At 36.8% G+C, this 16,809-nt stretch overlaps 1 protein-coding gene across 1 annotated transcript; it reads right to left on the bottom strand.

Annotated features, from left to right (window-relative positions):
- Positions 1–8,293: 8,293 nt before the first annotated feature.
- Positions 8,294–15,205, bottom strand: COMMD2 (COMM domain containing 2). Its single transcript, XM_026497267.4, has 5 exons — positions 15,068–15,205; positions 14,899–14,976; positions 14,136–14,218; positions 13,401–13,574; positions 8,294–8,885 (listed from the first exon to the last, which is right to left on the bottom strand). The coding sequence occupies exons 1-5, from the start codon at positions 15,132–15,134 to the stop codon at positions 8,688–8,690; spliced, it is 600 nt and encodes a 199-aa protein (XP_026353052.1). The 5' UTR covers positions 15,135–15,205; the 3' UTR covers positions 8,294–8,687.
- Positions 15,206–16,809: the final 1,604 nt, after the last annotated feature.

Genomic DNA, 16,809 nt, shown 5'->3' with positions numbered 1-16,809 from the left:
CCCGGCTCAGTGGGAAGTCTGCTTTTCCCTCTCCCTCTCCCCCCCCCCCCCGCAAGTCGTGTGCAAGCTCTCTTTCAAATAAATAAATAAAGTCTTTGAAAAAAAAAAAAAAAGAAAGAAAGAAATGAGAATCCAAGATGTTGGATGGATCATCCACATACCCAGTTTGATGGAAGGACTTGGGCCAGAAAAAAACATGGAAGCTAAAGTCCCCGTAGCTTGCTGCTGCCCACTCCTCTGATTACTTCTATCCTCACTTAACTCCAACCACACCAACCTCTTTGCACTCCCTTAAACATACCAAGCTCATTCTCACCTCAGAGCATTTACATACTTTTCCTGCTGCCTTGAATGCTCTTCTTCCAAATAATCCACTGCGTACTCCCTCACTTCAGGTTTCTGCTCCAACATCACCTCCTCAGAGCTTTTTCTGACCAGTCTACCTAAAAGAGCAGCTCTCAATTCTGACCCTTAATCTGTTTTTATTTTTCTTCAGAGCAGTTAGCACAACCTGAAATTATAGTTCACATTTATTTTCTCTATTATCCGTCACCCCACTAGAACATAAGCTCAATGAGAACAGTCATATTCTCTTGTTCCCAGTGTATTCCAAACACCTAAAACAGACCCAGGAACTTATCTGCTCAAATCCTGCCCTTCTCTCAACAACTCAGAAACATTTTTCTGACCACTCCAAGCTGCAGTGCTTTTTCCCTACTCTGAAGTTCCACAGAGCATATTGTATATACCGTTCACTCATCACTCTCATTTACTCATTGATTTGTTCATTAATTTAACTACTATGCGCCAGCAACTAATATAGGCATTGTTTCATTTGATTAATTACTGTTTTATGTTTTCATCTTATTTCTACAAGAAAACTTGCAATATACTAACTAAAAGGATTACAGTGAAACCAGATTTTATAAATTCTAAGGAAGCAGTTTACAGCCACAATAGAGAAGATACATAAAGCAAATAAAAAGAATAGTAGTAGAGCATTAAAAGGAAAACGCTAATTAAGATTGTTTTGAATCTTGTCTCAGTAATCAGACTGTGAAATCCTAACATTAGTTTGTTACAGTCAACCTACATCCTAAAATAATGTCTTCTAGGTGCATGACAATATGCAAAGCTATTTTACAAAAATCCCACTTTGTGAAATAAAGTATGCAATTTTACAAAATTAATCTAATTGTATTGCTATCCTCTGTAACACTTCAGGTTCTTTAGATCCTAACTTTAACAGAGAATAAATTAATTGGACATATTAGGTACCCTACAGAATAAAAGGACAGCTCTGAGACCAGGTCCTTAAAGGACAGGAACATTTTTATGAGGCTATGTAACAGGTCTCAAGTATCTTGCAAGGCTGCCACTAAAATGAGTTTGTGGGGTGCCTGAGTGACTCAGTTGCTTAAGCGTCAAACTCTTGATTTCAGCTCACGTCATGCATGATCTCAGGATGAGCCCTGAGTCAAGCTCCACATTCAGTAGGGAGTCTGCTTGAGATTCTTTCTCCCTCTCCCTCAGCCCCTCTTGCCCCCTAAAATAATAAATAAATCTTAAAAAAATAAAAAATAAAATGAATTTGTGCAAACCAGTCTCTCTGACTCCCCAGGTTTCAAAGTCCCAGGAGAGACGTACAGGCTCGGCATGAAGAGCAGAAGGCGTGGACTCTTTTCTGACAGTCCCACCAAACAACATCCAATTAGGATGCAATTACCAAAAGAACAAAAATGATCAAGGGAAAAAAAGTACCAACCTGATGCCCCTAGTGAGAACTACTCTCTCCCTCCCTTACATATGCAGAGCTCCTTGGCTGTTGTATCTTTTCCTATGCCTCATCACACTCCGAATAAAGGTTTCTGTACCTTTCCATTTCGTCCATTAGCTTATGAGCCCAGAAGGCAAGTGGCTGCAGCAGCTTCATTATCCAGAGAATGGTATCCTAGAGATCCCCCAAAATTAGCTTAGAAATATTCTGAGGAGTAAATTTAAGCAAAAGTAAATGCCTTTTTTCTCTATTCTATTATAGACAATTTTTATAAATTTTTAATAGTTTTACCTAATATGAAAATACACAAAACGAATAAATCCTCCTTAGTTCCTTTCCAATCTTCTCTATATAAAATGCTCACAGAACATTCCTCATTTTAGTTAGAAATCTTTTGTATTAAAATAAAAAGGTATAATATTAATCAATTTTCTCTGGAGCTGATATCAGCTAAAAGTCTCTTCAACAATTTAATTGTTGGTATAACATCAGTATAACTTTTGAATAAGGCTAAAAACAAAATATTCTGTTCACTGGAGAATAACTCTACTAAAAATTGGCTAGGACGAAATTGTTCTCTGACTTCTCTAACTTGTATTTGGGAAGGTAATTCTAGAAAACCATCATGGTAGAAAATTCATGACTAAATCTGTCAGAGTCTCTCTTATAAACACTATAAAATAAAATGGCAATAGATTAATTCCATAGTAAGACCAAGAATAAGACTCAAATACTGTAAAAGTCAAATATTGAATATCCATACAATGGAATATAATTCAGCCATAAAAAAGGTATGAAGTAATGATATATGCTACGACATGAAGCTTGAAAACATTATGCTAAGAAGCCAGACACAAAAAAGTCATATATTATATAATTCTACTTATACAAAATGTCCCAAAGAGGCAAATCTACAGAAAGTAGATTAGTGGTTGCCAGCGGAGGCAGGGGTGGAGGGCGGGAGCGGGGGTGCGGGGGGTGGGGGCAGGCGGCTGGAGGGAGGGGTAATGGAAAGTGTCCATGGATGAATGCGGATTTCTTTTTGGAGTGATGAGAAGGTTCTGTAATCAGATACTGGGGATGGTTGCACAACTCTGTCAACATACTAAAAACCACCAAATTGTACACTTTGAAAGGGTGAATTTTATGTGAATTATTTCACACAAAAAATTTTTTTTAAGGGAGGGAGGAGGTTTAATGAGATTTGGCATGAAAAGAAATTGTTGTAAAGGCCTAAGAAGGGCATGGTATTTGGTATTTATATCCAGGCAAAGACAAAGAGTGGAAGAAAAAAAGCATAGAAAAGAATACCCAATAATTACATCCTTAAGAGTTTAAACATTAAAAATAAAGGTTTTAATTACACTGCTCATATCATGAGACAAGTCATTTTCCCCTTTTGGGAAAGTATATGGCGACTTGCTCATATATTTTTTTTTAAGGTACTAACAAATTACCAGCAGCTTCTTAGTTCTTTTAGGCTATGAATTGTGCAACAGTCTCAGCTGCAAATTAAGCAACTTTATGATGTTGTAGCACTTAAACTCACTTGAGCTTTGTAAGAACTTTTTATTTGCAATAAAAGCATACAGTTTGTACCCCATGCCAGGAAATCATATCCTACCCATCTATACTTGCCCCAGTGAAACTCAAAGACTTCCCTGGATTTTCTTTTCCTCATTCTTTGAATTTTAATCTGTGTGTTTTTAGTCTTTGAGTTAACTGAGAAGCCTTTTCGTTCTGTGAACTAAGCACATTCCTTCAAAACCACAGGCATCCACTTCTCACTGGATTTATGACAATCACAACATTGGCATGCAGGTAAAAAAAAGAATTCAATTTGCTTTTCCCATCACACCTCCGGTTACCTCAGGGAACCCCACTTTAATAGGAAAGAAGTAAGGACAATTTCTGCCATCCTAACCATGTCCGAGTGTTCCACAATGTTCCTCAGTGGTCTGTCCTTTCCTCTGCACACTTCTAGAGCTCTAGCTATTGAATCATTAGAGTTTTGCCTTTCAGAAAAAGGGGGCGTTTCAAGGAAAAGGGATTCTAACAGACAGCAGCCCAGAGGAACTTCCCTTCTTCAGAATAGCCTCTTTAGGAAATTCCTTTCTAAATCTAATAAGTTTATGGATTAAACTACTTTCGAGGATGGAATGGCCTGAGAGCATTCTAAACTGAGATTAGGACTTTATCCTTTGTTCGACACACAACATGGATCACTCAAAGCACTTAATAAATATTTAACAGAATTGAGTCAGTAACATTCTAAAAGAGAAAAGGCTTTAAAATTTGCTTTGTTTTTTTCTATCAACACAATGACAAACATAAGTGGATGGATCATAGCTCAATGTAAGAGAATAAAGAGTGAGGTAAAACACCTCATACGGTTTGTAAGAAAGGGCAAACACCCTACTTGTGTTGCTCTTTTTAGCTGGTTGTTGGGCAGATGGCTTTGCGAGAGAAAATGTGATAACCATAGAGAGGAAAATGAAAATCGTAGTCTTTCCAACTAAAAAGGGTGAATTCAGTCTCAAGAACAATAAAAGAGCATGGCCTCCCACGCTGATGGCTATATAATTAGTAATATTTCCTGTGATAATTTACGCTATAATTATTTAAAAATTCATCCTACAAGAAGTTGCTTGAGTTTAAAACGACAACAACCTTAGTACAACAACCTAAGCGTACACCGAAGCAGCTATCTGTATTCCTGATGCTCCTTTGTACTTTAAGCCCATTAAGAACAGAAAATTATTCTTCCTAGATTTTCCCATATGTTAAGTAGGATCTTACAGATTTGTGGCTATCAGGCAGAATTAAGTCACTTGAGTTCCTGGGCAGAGAGGAGTGGAGCTATATAAACATGGGAAAAAGAGCCATTATTATTCAGTGATCAAACCATTAAATACATATTTTTTTGCCATAAAGTGTATCATTGTTTTCTTACCTCCACCGTATACTGTTTTTGCAAAGCTGAGAAATAATGGGCTTATTCTGCTTTTATAATTAAAACATCACTTTCAAAGTTTGTAAAGCTCACTGAACTTACCACAGTAATGGTGGAGTTGGGCTTATTTTGTTTTTAAGGGAAGTGTTTCAGTTTGAATGCAACAGTCATGGTGGTTTTAAAAGTAAATATACTAAAATTAGAAGCAATGTAGTATGATACCCTTTTCACCAAAATATTTCCTACCATTTGTGAAATAAAGGAAAAGAGATGAGAATAACCTATGATTATGTAAACTGTGGAAGGGTAAGTTAAGGAGGGACTTAATCAAATATATATTTTAAAAATACAGAGAAGTGTACTCTAGAAACCAATATTGCACTGTATGTTAACTAATAAAATTTAAATAAAATTTAAAAAAAGGAAAAATACAGAGAAGAGTGAGTACATTATAGTAGGAAGACTTTAATAACAGCAGCTGACAGAACTTCCTGACTATAAGGGTGGTGAAAAACTAAAAGTACTATGTGTTTTCCTACGGAAATTTAAAAACACAAATAATTCTCCTTAAATGTAATATTATATAGAAAAGAGAACTGGTTTAGTTAATGTCTTGAGAGTCTCATTTTTTTTTCCATTAGTATGAAGGTAAAAAAAGACAGAAAAAAGGGACTTTGGGCCAAGCCCATAGGTACAACTCTCAGCCTGTCTGAGTTCTTTAGGGACTGAGTAGTTTTGAATAGCTTGAGTTTTCTGGAGAGCTATGTGTATATCATCCCAAGAATTAAAAAAAAATTTTTTTTAAAGATTTTATTTATTTATTTGACAGAGAGAGGGACAGCCAGCGAGAGAGAGAACACAAGCAGGGGGAGTGGGAGAGGAAGAAGCGGGCTCCCAGCAAAGCAGGGAGCCAGATGCAGGGCTCGATCCCAGGACCCTGGGATCACGCCCTGAGCCAAAGGCAGACGCTTAACAACTGAGACGCCCGGGTGCCCCAAGAATTAAAATTTTGAATGAAAATATTACTAAAATTATATTTAAATTCCATGATCTTTATTCTTCCCTTCAGACTTCAAAGGCTTTTTAAAAATACTATGTGAGTCATTGAAACTTATAGAAATTAAAAAGGAAAAGAAACGGCTATAATCTTACCACCCAGAAACCACCAGGAGGTACACAGAAAGTAATTCAAGGCTGTAAAACAATGAGATCCTCAAATCTACATGAGTATTTTCTAAAGCCTGTTACTATGCTATCTGTATGTTACTATGCTAAATTCAAACCCTTTTTGTCTAGCTCCAAAGACTAACCTCTTAACCTTCTCCAAGGCTTGTACCCTAAAAGGCTGCACATTGTTGTAAATTTTAAGAGCTCCCTCACATGCATCCTTGCCACACTATGATTTTTCAGATTTTCCTTAGCATCAGATTCTCATTTTTCAGTTTTCAAAGGTATATTTTCTTTTTATCATATCCCCACCATCTTTCCAATTTGCTTTTTTAAATTTGCTTATGCTTGGAAACATCAATAACAAAACAATCTCACTGAAATCTTGTGAAACACAAGAAAAGACTTCCAATGGGTGAAGTCAATATAGACTTTGTGATATATATATTGGGTCACTCTGCACTCATAGCTCTGTTCTGAGAAAAGAAATATTACCATTCTGGCTTTGAGACATGAAGGATATGATATTTAAGTCTAAACACGCATACTTATAATCCAAAAATGACTTAATAAAAATTTAGATAGTTATAGACGGAAAGGCATATTACCCAGTCAAGAAACCTGCTCATACAGCAGAGTGGAGCAGTGACTACATCTCAGAAAATATGTTCAAAAAACAAGCTACAAAAAAATCAAATATGCCATCAAACAAAGCTGGCAGAGGAGTCCCTAAGGATAAGGAATGTTTAAACAAGAAAAGAAAGGCTCATTCAATGCCTTGTACTAAAAACTGAGCCTCGGGTTCAAAAAGAAGTTTGGAGACTGCTCCCAACTCATTCTGGCCCAAAAAGGTGAAGAAGGCAAACATCAGAAAGAATAATGGAGTACAGCAAGGAGGCCAGGGGAGTTTGACACAAATAAAGACTAACAGCCGCTTTCTTGTTTTGATTAGGGGAAGACCAGTGGATACAGAAGAAAGGCTGCCTCGAGTGCCCACAGTGCTATTATTTCAATCTTGGCTGGGGTCAGCCCTGCTTATCTTTCACCAAATGTGGATAAATAAAAAGCTTCATAGAGCTGTTTTTATCATATAAGCTTGGCAGGCATGTTGCTTTTAAACCTGATGACATGCTATGTGTGTGTATGATTTCAGGTAACACATATTCTTTTTGTTTGTAAGGTTAACATAACAGCTTCCTTAGTCGAGTCCTCATGATCATTAAAATTTACTTGATTAGAGTTTAACTAATATGTAATAATAGTTATTTTGCAACTATGGAGTATATACCTATGGGAAAGGGCGGCCCAATTGCTTGCAGTGGCAATTAAATGGGTGGCAATTAAACTTGTGCTTTCCTTCCCTGCTAGGCTCTCATGTAAGAGAGAAGAAACAAGATGTCACTCTGACCCAAAAATCTCTAATTCTTAGGATGGAAGGTATTGACAGAACCTACAGTGCAGCTTAAGAGTCTGATGGTTCTAAAGGCATTCCTGAGTTGCTCCCTGGGGATTAGGCTCTCAGAATAAGACCATGGATGCATATTTAAGACTGAAACCCCATTTCCACCCTTCCGTGATTTTTCTCCTTAAGTCTGCCACTCAAGTCTCCTTGTCCCCCTAAGTCTCCCTGTGTCCTTGTACTCTATTAGGCTGACTCGACACATCAACATCTGAGTTTTTCAAGCCAATCGCTTACAGTTACTTACTAAAAAACAAAAAAAAAAATCAAGTTTGTAAAGAAGGGATACTTACATGTAGTAAACATGGCCTCCCTTTGCCCTCTTTATACTTTATTCAAATAAAATGATAAAAAGTGACTAATTTAGGGGCGCCTGGGTGGTACAGTGGTTAAGCGTCTGCCTTTGGCTCAGGGCGTGATCCCGACGTTATGGGATCGAGCCCCACATCAGGTTCTTCCGCTATGAGCCTGCTTCTTCCTCTCCCACTCCCCCTGCTTGTGTTCCCTCTCTCGCTGGCTGTCTCTATCTCTGTCGAATAAATAAATAAAATCTTAAAAAAAAAAAAAGTGACTAATTTATATTCAGATAATTAAGAAGTGATTATATTACTCCTGCATCCATTACGCATAAATGCATAATGACAATGCTTCTTAGATGCTTTGGGTACTAGGGGAAGAAAGTAGTCCTTGATAAAATGCAACATATGATCACACAAATTTGAGTACTATGTAAGCAACCAGCCATTACAACTCAAACTTAAGCAACATGCGTAAGTACTTATTACCTTCACTAGCAAGGAAAAATGCATGAACTGCCTAAACAATGCAGCATTTTAAAAAATTCATATTTACTTCCAGCTATTCTGTGGCTATTAACATTGTGGGTAATTTTAAAGGTCAAAAACAATGAACTGTCTAAAAATATTCTGAATAGCAATGGTATTACATTGTGAATTTTATTTCAAATTTTGGTCAATAAAGAAGAAAATAATCAAGTTAAGCAATCAAGAGAAGTACCAAAAAAAGACATTCATATACACAGAAGATATGAACAGTAGAGATTCACTTCCAGTTGATTCAATTCTACTTACACATTTAAAATATAAAATACATCTTTATTTGTCAAGAAACCGACCACATTTAGCACCAGGAAAGGAACTTCACTTTAGCTTTTGATCATGACTTCAATAACTTGTCATAGGAAAAGAAATTTCACGGAAAGTATATGTATTTATCACTGTCAATTAATAAAATAATTAATTTTGAAAAGTAACCACTGCATATCATCGATTCACGAGTGATTCAAAGGGAATAAATCCTTAAAACTGGAACTACTTGATATTGCGCACAACTCTCCTACAGTGGTTTGTTTTCATCTCCTCCAATGCTTGTTCCAATTGCTGAACCAAATGCAGCAGAGTGGCTGGGTCTGTCTGCAGAACTTTGGTGCTGTGATCTCCGTTCTGATTAAGGTGTAGCTTTATAGTCACTGATGGTTTAATCTGTTGCCTGAGGCTTCTGCTTGCAAGCTTCATTTTAAATGGAATAAGAGCATAGTAACTATTTAATAATCACGCTGAACATACAGTATTTATAATTACTTTATATCATATACAAAAATAAAGTTTTACATGAATCATACACTTCAAAATGAAAAATAAAGTTAAAAAGCTTTGGAAAGAAAAAAGAAGAGAATATATACACAACCTTGCCATACAGGATTTCTTAAACATGATATAAAAGACATAAACCATAAAGAAAAAAACCGATAAACTGAAATACATTAAAATTATTACATTTTCTACTAAAGGATGCCTAAAGAAGGTGGAAAAACAAACCACAAGCTGAGAGAAGATATTTTGTAACATATATAACCAAAAAAAAAAAAAATTAGTATCCAGATTGTATGAAAAACTGTTCTGATTAAAAAACAACAAAACAAAAACAAAAAAACCCCAAAAGACCATGAGAAAAATGTGCATTAGACCTAAGTAAGCACTTCACAAAAGAAGTAACACAAATAGATAAACCCAGGAAAACATGTTCAACTTTATTAGAAATCAGGAAAATGGCCAATAAAACCATAGAGTTCTGTTTTACACATATCAGACTGGCAAGAATTAAAAACCTATCCGAATGAAGGCACTATAAGCAACAGTCATGGGAACTCTCTTCCACTGTTGGTGACAGTGAAGAGAATCGCTTTGGAAAATAATATACAATACCATCAATTCCACTCCTATGTATATATCTTGAATTCTTACATGTATACGTTATATTCATAATAGTAATTGTTTTTGTTTCTAAGAGTCAAAAATTAGAAACGTCTCAAATCTTCTTTAATAATAGAATGGATACATCAAGAATACTCATACAATAAAATACTAAATGGCAATGAAAAGAAACAAACTATAGCAACATAAATTGTTTATGGATAAACCAAAAAAATGTTCAATCAAAAAGCAAGTTGCAGAAGAATACATAAAAACTAAAGTTTAATGAAAAAATGTGTGAAAAAAAGAACTTTAAGAAAGGATTAACAGAAAATTCAGGATGATGGTTACCTCCAGAGGAGTGGGAGGGGTTGTAACTGGGGGAGGTCACACATGGTTTTGTTGTATTTCTTAAGGGTGGCAGTGGGTACTTATCTTATTATTATTCTTTAAACTGAATATCTATAATCTTTTGTAAGATATATTCTGATAAAAAAAAAAGTACTATTGACATATTTTTAAAAGAAAAAAAAAATCCAAATACTAGAAACAATGGCTAACTTGGAAGTGATAGCATTTTGTTCTCTAAAGACCATTCTTCCTTAAAACGAACCAGGACTTCCTTAAAGGAATAGCTGATTTGAGTCTGGAACAACAACTGTACAAGATGACTCTGAAACATCTTGTTATACAAGAAAGCAAGACTGTTACCTAAAACTATTGGAGTCATGGCAAAAGGACAAGAAGCCAAAATGAAGACTTCCAGTGAGTAAAGAATCTAAACCTGAGATTTCAGGATTAATTTCATACCACAACACAGAATATTCTGACTAATAATAACTTCTTGCAATTAATTCTAGGTGATCAGTCTTCCAGAAGAACCTAAGATACTGATCCAAGGCTGAAATTTAATGTGGAAAAATAATTCGGAAACAACAGATCAATCACCCTTGAGTGAGCCAGTGCCCAAACATAATATAGGTACTTGTGTAAGTTAAAGTATCTCTTGAGATCATTTCTCTAGTACAGAAAATTATAGGTATGAAAGATAGGTAAACTATTAAGTATGACGACTGAAAAGACTACTTATTAATTCACTTATGCATTGTTTATACTTCTTTTTTCTCTATATCTGCACTGACAGATAGGGACCAAATGTATCTAGGTGTGTAATTAAGCCATCAACTTTTTGTTTAGAGACTTAAGGTCACTCAGTCTATCCTCAAATTTTTAGACAACATAATATCTAAATTAATATCCTTTACAAATAAGTATCCATACCATTCTTTAAAATTTCTAAATAAAGATTACATAACATCCCTAACAAACACCTAGTAAGATATAATCAGACTTAATTTTTTCTGGGAAAGAAATTTCAATGACAATACATGATAAAGAACAGTAGGCCACAAAGTTCTTGATATGGACTTATTTTTTAATACAGAGGAAATTTTGTCCTTCTTGTAAAAATAACAACAGCAATTTAAATGGATCAGTCCTAAAGGTAAATCTTCCCACACCAATCTCAGATGCATTCAATTTATTGATGCTATTAAACGCATTAATTGTGTTGGCAATTTATGAAGAGAAACTAAACTATGATGATTAATGAATTTCTCATAAGCAACTGCACAATTAGATGGTAATTGTCCATTCACTACCAGTGTTCATGAGACAAATCAGCTACTCAAAGATGAAAGGTCCTATATCCTGTTAGTTTCCCAGCCGTTTAGCTGATCTTCAACTGACAAGTCTTCCTCCCATGAGCAGAAGAATCTACTGCAGTTAAAATCCCTTGTAATAATTTCAACTAGTGAGCTCAGAAAATAAATTCGTTCTTTAAGTAGCTTTTTAGCCTTAAAGGCATTTCACCACATGAAGGACTATTCATTCAGTATACCCTCAACTCTAAACTGTATTAGTCCTTGCAATAACACAGCTATACAAACCCATTTCACTGGAAAAATGAGTTCTCCCAAGTTTTAGAAAATTCAATTGCTTAAGTTTCTAATTTCTAAAAATGTCTTCACAATGGAAAAACTCAAATCACAAAGCCAAAAAAATAACTTCTAAGAACCCAAAAGTCAGAAAGAGGTAAAGATGTACAAGATTAATTACTGCTGAATCTCATGAACATGACCATCCCCACACCTCCTGGTTATTATGAGAGGACTGAAACATAAAAGCTTAGTAAAAGTATCTCCTCCTCCCCGGGAACCCCACAGGATTTGCTTCTTATGGTGTCTCTAAGACCATAAACGGTGTCTGGTTCTTTGTGAATTCACACCACCTAGCACATGATAACTGGACAAGAAATATTTGATAAATAACTTAAGAAGCTACTTACCCTCCCCCATCCCTTTTTTAATATTCAGCACTGAATGCCTGTTTTGTACCAGGCACTGTGCTGGGGACAGAGTAGTGAACAAGACACAGTACCTGCCCTCATGGAGCCTATAATCTGGTTTATAACATATCTGTGTTTATACCTATTCAAGCACTCATCACATTAGCTTATACTTGCCAAACCATTTAACTGAATTTCTGTAATCTGTTTGGACCATCTTACTACCATTCAAATCAAGAAAAATCCACTATAACAATGGTTTACAAACTGCAAGCTAGAATTTCGCAGATAACAAGGTTTAAAAAAATCCTGATGCCAAGGCCAAACCCCGTAACAATAAATCAGAATCTCTGGCGGTAGAACACAGACATGAAAATATTTTAAAACTACCCAGGCCATTTCAATATGCAGTCAAGTTGGGGACTAGTGCGCTATACCACATATTCAATGCTTGTTCCCATGTGGGCCTTTACAACTTAGCTGTCTCCTCTTCCAAGAATATTAACACGGGTTTTCTCTATTCATTCATCCTTCTGAAATTTCACCTCCTTTTGTTGATGCTTTTCTGGACTGTGCAAGCAAACACTAAACTACCTAAACTATAGGTTTTTGAAATAATAGTACTCAATTGTACCTCCATTTATACAATTATATTTTCCCCCTCCAGAAATTTACAACTATCTTTAATTACTAGTTATTTTGAGAACATCTAATATCCCTAACTAGATGATAACATCTTTTCCATCTGAGAAAATGTCTTACACTTCTTTTGTGTCTCAAAGCATTTAGCACAGCTCTCATCAACAACTGGATGACATTCAATAAACATCTATTAACTTATCTGTCACTGCTTGATAAAGGGCTACATGTAAGAGTCTGAGAACTCCCTTTCGGTTATCTGTGTGGCTTTGCAAACAACTGAATCTTTCAAACAGAATGTGTAAAAGAAGCCAGACACAAAAGAATATTTACTGAATCATTCCATATATGGAAAGTTAACAGGCAAAAGTAATCCACGTATTTGAAGGCAGGACGCTGTTTATCTTTGGAAAGGAAAGAAGGGGAAGTAATTGGTAGGAGGCAAAGAGAATGCTTCTGGGGTGCTTCTGGGCAAGTGTTGGTTTCATGGGTGTTTTCATCATGTGATAATCCACTGAGCTTTACAATGATCTGTGCACTTTAATATATGTGTGTTTTGTTTAAACATAAAAGTTTCATAAAATCAAATATGACTAAAAATCTGCATGACCATATCCTTTCAAAAATAACCTATTTCTTACAAACTTTGCAAATTAAACTAATCTTAACACATTAAGCATGTAAGAAAATGAACTATTTGTGAAATGGTTTCAAAATTAACATTTAAAAAAAATTAGTCTTAAACCAAAGGTTAAGGTGGTAAAGAATACAATAAGCTTAAGTACATGGAACTAAAATTAATCTTATATTCTATGTCAGGTGGGGGGAGAAAAAAAAAGCCATACCTGTACATCTAGTCTCCATTCAAGGCTGTGGTAACTTGGAAGGTCTGGTGCCAATTCACTCAGAATAGTTCTGATCTCTTTTCTGTTGTCCAGATAAAGCTGAAGCAATAATTTGTTCAGTTCTTCAGAGAATCCCAGAACAAAAACAGAGTCTTGGAAATCCAGTTCAGAAATCTGAAAGTGATTCAGGTTTAACAGAACATTAAATTTGTCTAGTAAATGCTAAAATATTTGATATACACAAAAGAATATGATATCCCCTAATTCTTTTCTGCCTGGTAAAAGAAACAACATCCTTTATACTTAAAGGTAACTCTTGCCCAAATTCTAAAATCTGAGTCTCTGATACAGAAAAATACTTTTATTAAAATATAAAAGAATTGATAAAATGGCCAGTTTCTCTCCTATTCTCCATCAAGCTGGATATTGCTAGTATGCAAAAAAAATAAAATAAAATAAAAAAGTCATTTAATTCTCCCTCCTCCTAGGATACATACTATTGTATATGGTTTAATAACATGAAGAATTAGAAGTAATTCTAATTTATACTAGCAAGAGCATTCATACCAGCAGATCACATTATTGTCATACCGTTTAGGCATGGCTTCACTAAGTCAATTATAAACCATTAAGAACATTACTGAAATAAGCAGGTGCCTGCCAGGGCTATGATGTAGAGTATACTGGACCTTTTTAAGGTCAAAGAAATACGAAACAGTCCACAGAAGCCCTTACCATAAGCTTTGAGCTTTCAGTGAGGAGGTATGTTAATCCTTCCACACCATGCTGGACAGTGTCACTGCTCACACTGAGTTTTCCTGGGAAAATAGAAAAATAAGTCAATAAATTATTGTCTGATACTTATCCTTAATTCAAATTCATATTCAGGCATAAACATTATCCATTATTCCATATTTTCAGGCACTGTAATGAAAAATAATGAGTTGGTAACAGCCTCCTGTTCATTCTCCACTGCCAGACAGATGCCTTCTGTATTTCGCGCCATGCAACCTTCTTCACAAAATGTAGACCCATGTAGACTAATATCAGCCCTACAGTCCTTCTCTTGAATGTCCAGCTATTTCAAGTCTGGCAGAAGAGGAACTCCAAGGACTGACAATCTCTGAAACCACCCCCCGTCCAGCAGGGAAAAAAAAATACTGCAGCAAAAGCGGATCTCTGAACTAAGTATAACCAAATACTTGCAGGATATTAACGCCTCACTCAGCTATTCCACACACTTGGGTGCACTTAAGCATCATAGTATCTCTGGCAGATGGTATTATGTGCTTTTTACGCACGACAAAACCGACTCAGTGGAAGCTTTAAAAATCTCAAAGCTACTCAGGGGACGGGCAGGATTTGAGCCCAGAAGAGCCTTTCTGCTTTTATTCTACCACAATGAGAGTAAGACCCTCGGGGCTGCAAAAACCCCTTCCTCTCCAGGGTGCCAAAGAATGGCCCGCACTTCCCCGCGCAGCAACTCGCCCCATCTTACTGGCGGCGCCTTCGTAGATCTTGGGGTTCGAGCCTCGCCTCAGGAACTCCACCGCAATCCGCCCAAACTCCGCGACCACTGCAACGGAAGCCAGGAGACCATGAACGCCGGGCGCACCCCTTGACTCCCAGGCCACAGAACACCACCCTCCGCTGCCGCGCCCCCTGACCCGTGCTGTCCACTTGCGGCAAAAAGGCCAGGTGCTCCTTATGCTCCTCCGACAGGTCGAGCAGCATCTTCACTAGGCGGAGGATTTCACTCGGTAGCGTTGACCCCGCCCTTGCCACTTCCGGGGCCAGAGTCCAAGCGCAAAGAGGCTCCGGCTCCTCAACATCCCCAGCTTTTGGGTTCCGCTCTATCCCGGTCCTACACGGAAACGCCGGCGGGTGGTGTAGTCTGGGGTCAGAAGATTCCTCCGTTCGCAATTCGTTTTGAAAAGATGTAGCCTGGTGGTGCACGGTACTATGCTCTGTGGAAGATGAAAAGATGTTTAAAATTCGACAGGCCCCCTTCTGGAGCTTACATTAATAATATCAATAGCTAGCATTTATTAAGCACTGTGTCAGGAAATGTTCTTACATTTATTTACTTAGAGTTCAAAAGAATTCCATGAGGTAGGTACCATTATTGTTCCCATTAGAGATAAGGAAACAGGTCAGGCAACTGAAACTAACTTTTATAGAGCTACTAGTTTGCAGGGAGCTTTTGTATATCTTATCTGATTGACCTTATTTAATTCGCTCAATAGCTATGACCTCGTTTTTACAGATGAAGAGTCAAAGCTCCAAAGATTACATAATAAACCAGAGTCAGAGCTGGAAAGAGAGGGTCAGATCCCTTGACGACCTGCTCCAAAGCCCATCATTCTACTCAGCAGGCTGAAAACTGAAGGTTTGTAACAAGTTCTGTGAATGATTATGAGTTGGGATAAAGATGGTGATGACGACAACAATGACTGATGCTTGCAGGGTTCAGAACGATATCTTTATTTTAATGTGTTGAGAGTAGGGTGAAAATTTGGCTCCTTTCCCAGCTTTCTCTTCTCACCTGCTGTGGTTCAAATATCAGAGTACAGAATTGCTAATTGATAGGAATATGACTCTCCAAATCTCAACCTCTTGGTTGCGGGAGTTGGTGGGGGAGAAGGGAAGAGGGTGGGAGAGAGACATCATACCTATTGTTATATCTAAGGATTGAGATAACCCTTTCTATGCTCTGATTTTCTTGGGCAGAAATGAAAATTGGAAGTTTTTCAGCTCTGTTCACTGTGTGTACCTTGTCCTTCACATTGAAATTGTTTGTTTCCTCCACTGGTGAACAGAAAGGCATGTCCTTAAACTTGTTAGTTAGGTCATGAAACAGCATTTGCAGAGAGAGCACAATTTTTTCTTTAACTCTAAGTTGCAGATCAGGAACAATGGCATCGTTTCCTGAGGAAGCTTTTATTCATACATTATTGAAATGTCCATAATTTAAGAATAATTTTCAGAAAAGGTAAAACCATGATTCTTTTTTAAAAAAGATTTTATTTATTTATTTGACAGAGAGAGACAGTGAGAGAGGGAACACAAGCAGGGGGAGTGGGAGAGGGAGAAGCAGGCTTCCTGTTGAGCAGAGAGCCCGCTACAGGACTCCATCCAAGGACCCTGGGATGGTGACCTGCCAAAGGCAAATGCTTAATGACTGAGGCACCCAGGGGCCCCAAAACCATGATTCTTTTACAAATATATAATGAATACATGTCAAAGATTGTGTTGGACCCATGGGTTAATGAGGGGATCAGTAAGATGACAGTAAGAACCAGTTTTAACTGGCACAAAGGAGATAATTCAAAAACCATACATCCATAGGGAATAAGGAATGATGAAATGAATCTACAAATAGATATAATACTATGCCAATATGGAATAG

This window comes from Ursus arctos, unplaced genomic scaffold (genome assembly GCF_023065955.2).
Source record: "Ursus arctos isolate Adak ecotype North America unplaced genomic scaffold, UrsArc2.0 scaffold_20, whole genome shotgun sequence".
NCBI classification, from domain to species: Eukaryota; Metazoa; Chordata; class Mammalia; order Carnivora; family Ursidae; genus Ursus; species Ursus arctos.
Note: the sequence above shows the minus strand (reverse complement) of the source record. Positions and strands in the feature narration are given on the sequence as shown.

Excerpts from the sequence above, each read along its gene's own strand:
- COMMD2 (XM_026497267.4), bottom strand. The coding sequence starts at position 15,134 with ATGCTGCTCGACCTGTCGGAGGAGCATAAGGAGCACCTGGCCTTTTTG. Across the intron at positions 14,219-14,898 it reads GATCTACGAAGGCGCCGCCA|GAAAACTCAGTGTGAGCAGT; the intron begins GTAAGATGGGGC and ends CTATTTTCCCAG. Across the intron at positions 13,575-14,135 it reads CTGAAAGCTCAAAGCTTATG|ATTTCTGAACTGGATTTCCA; the intron begins GTAAGGGCTTCT and ends AATCACTTTCAG.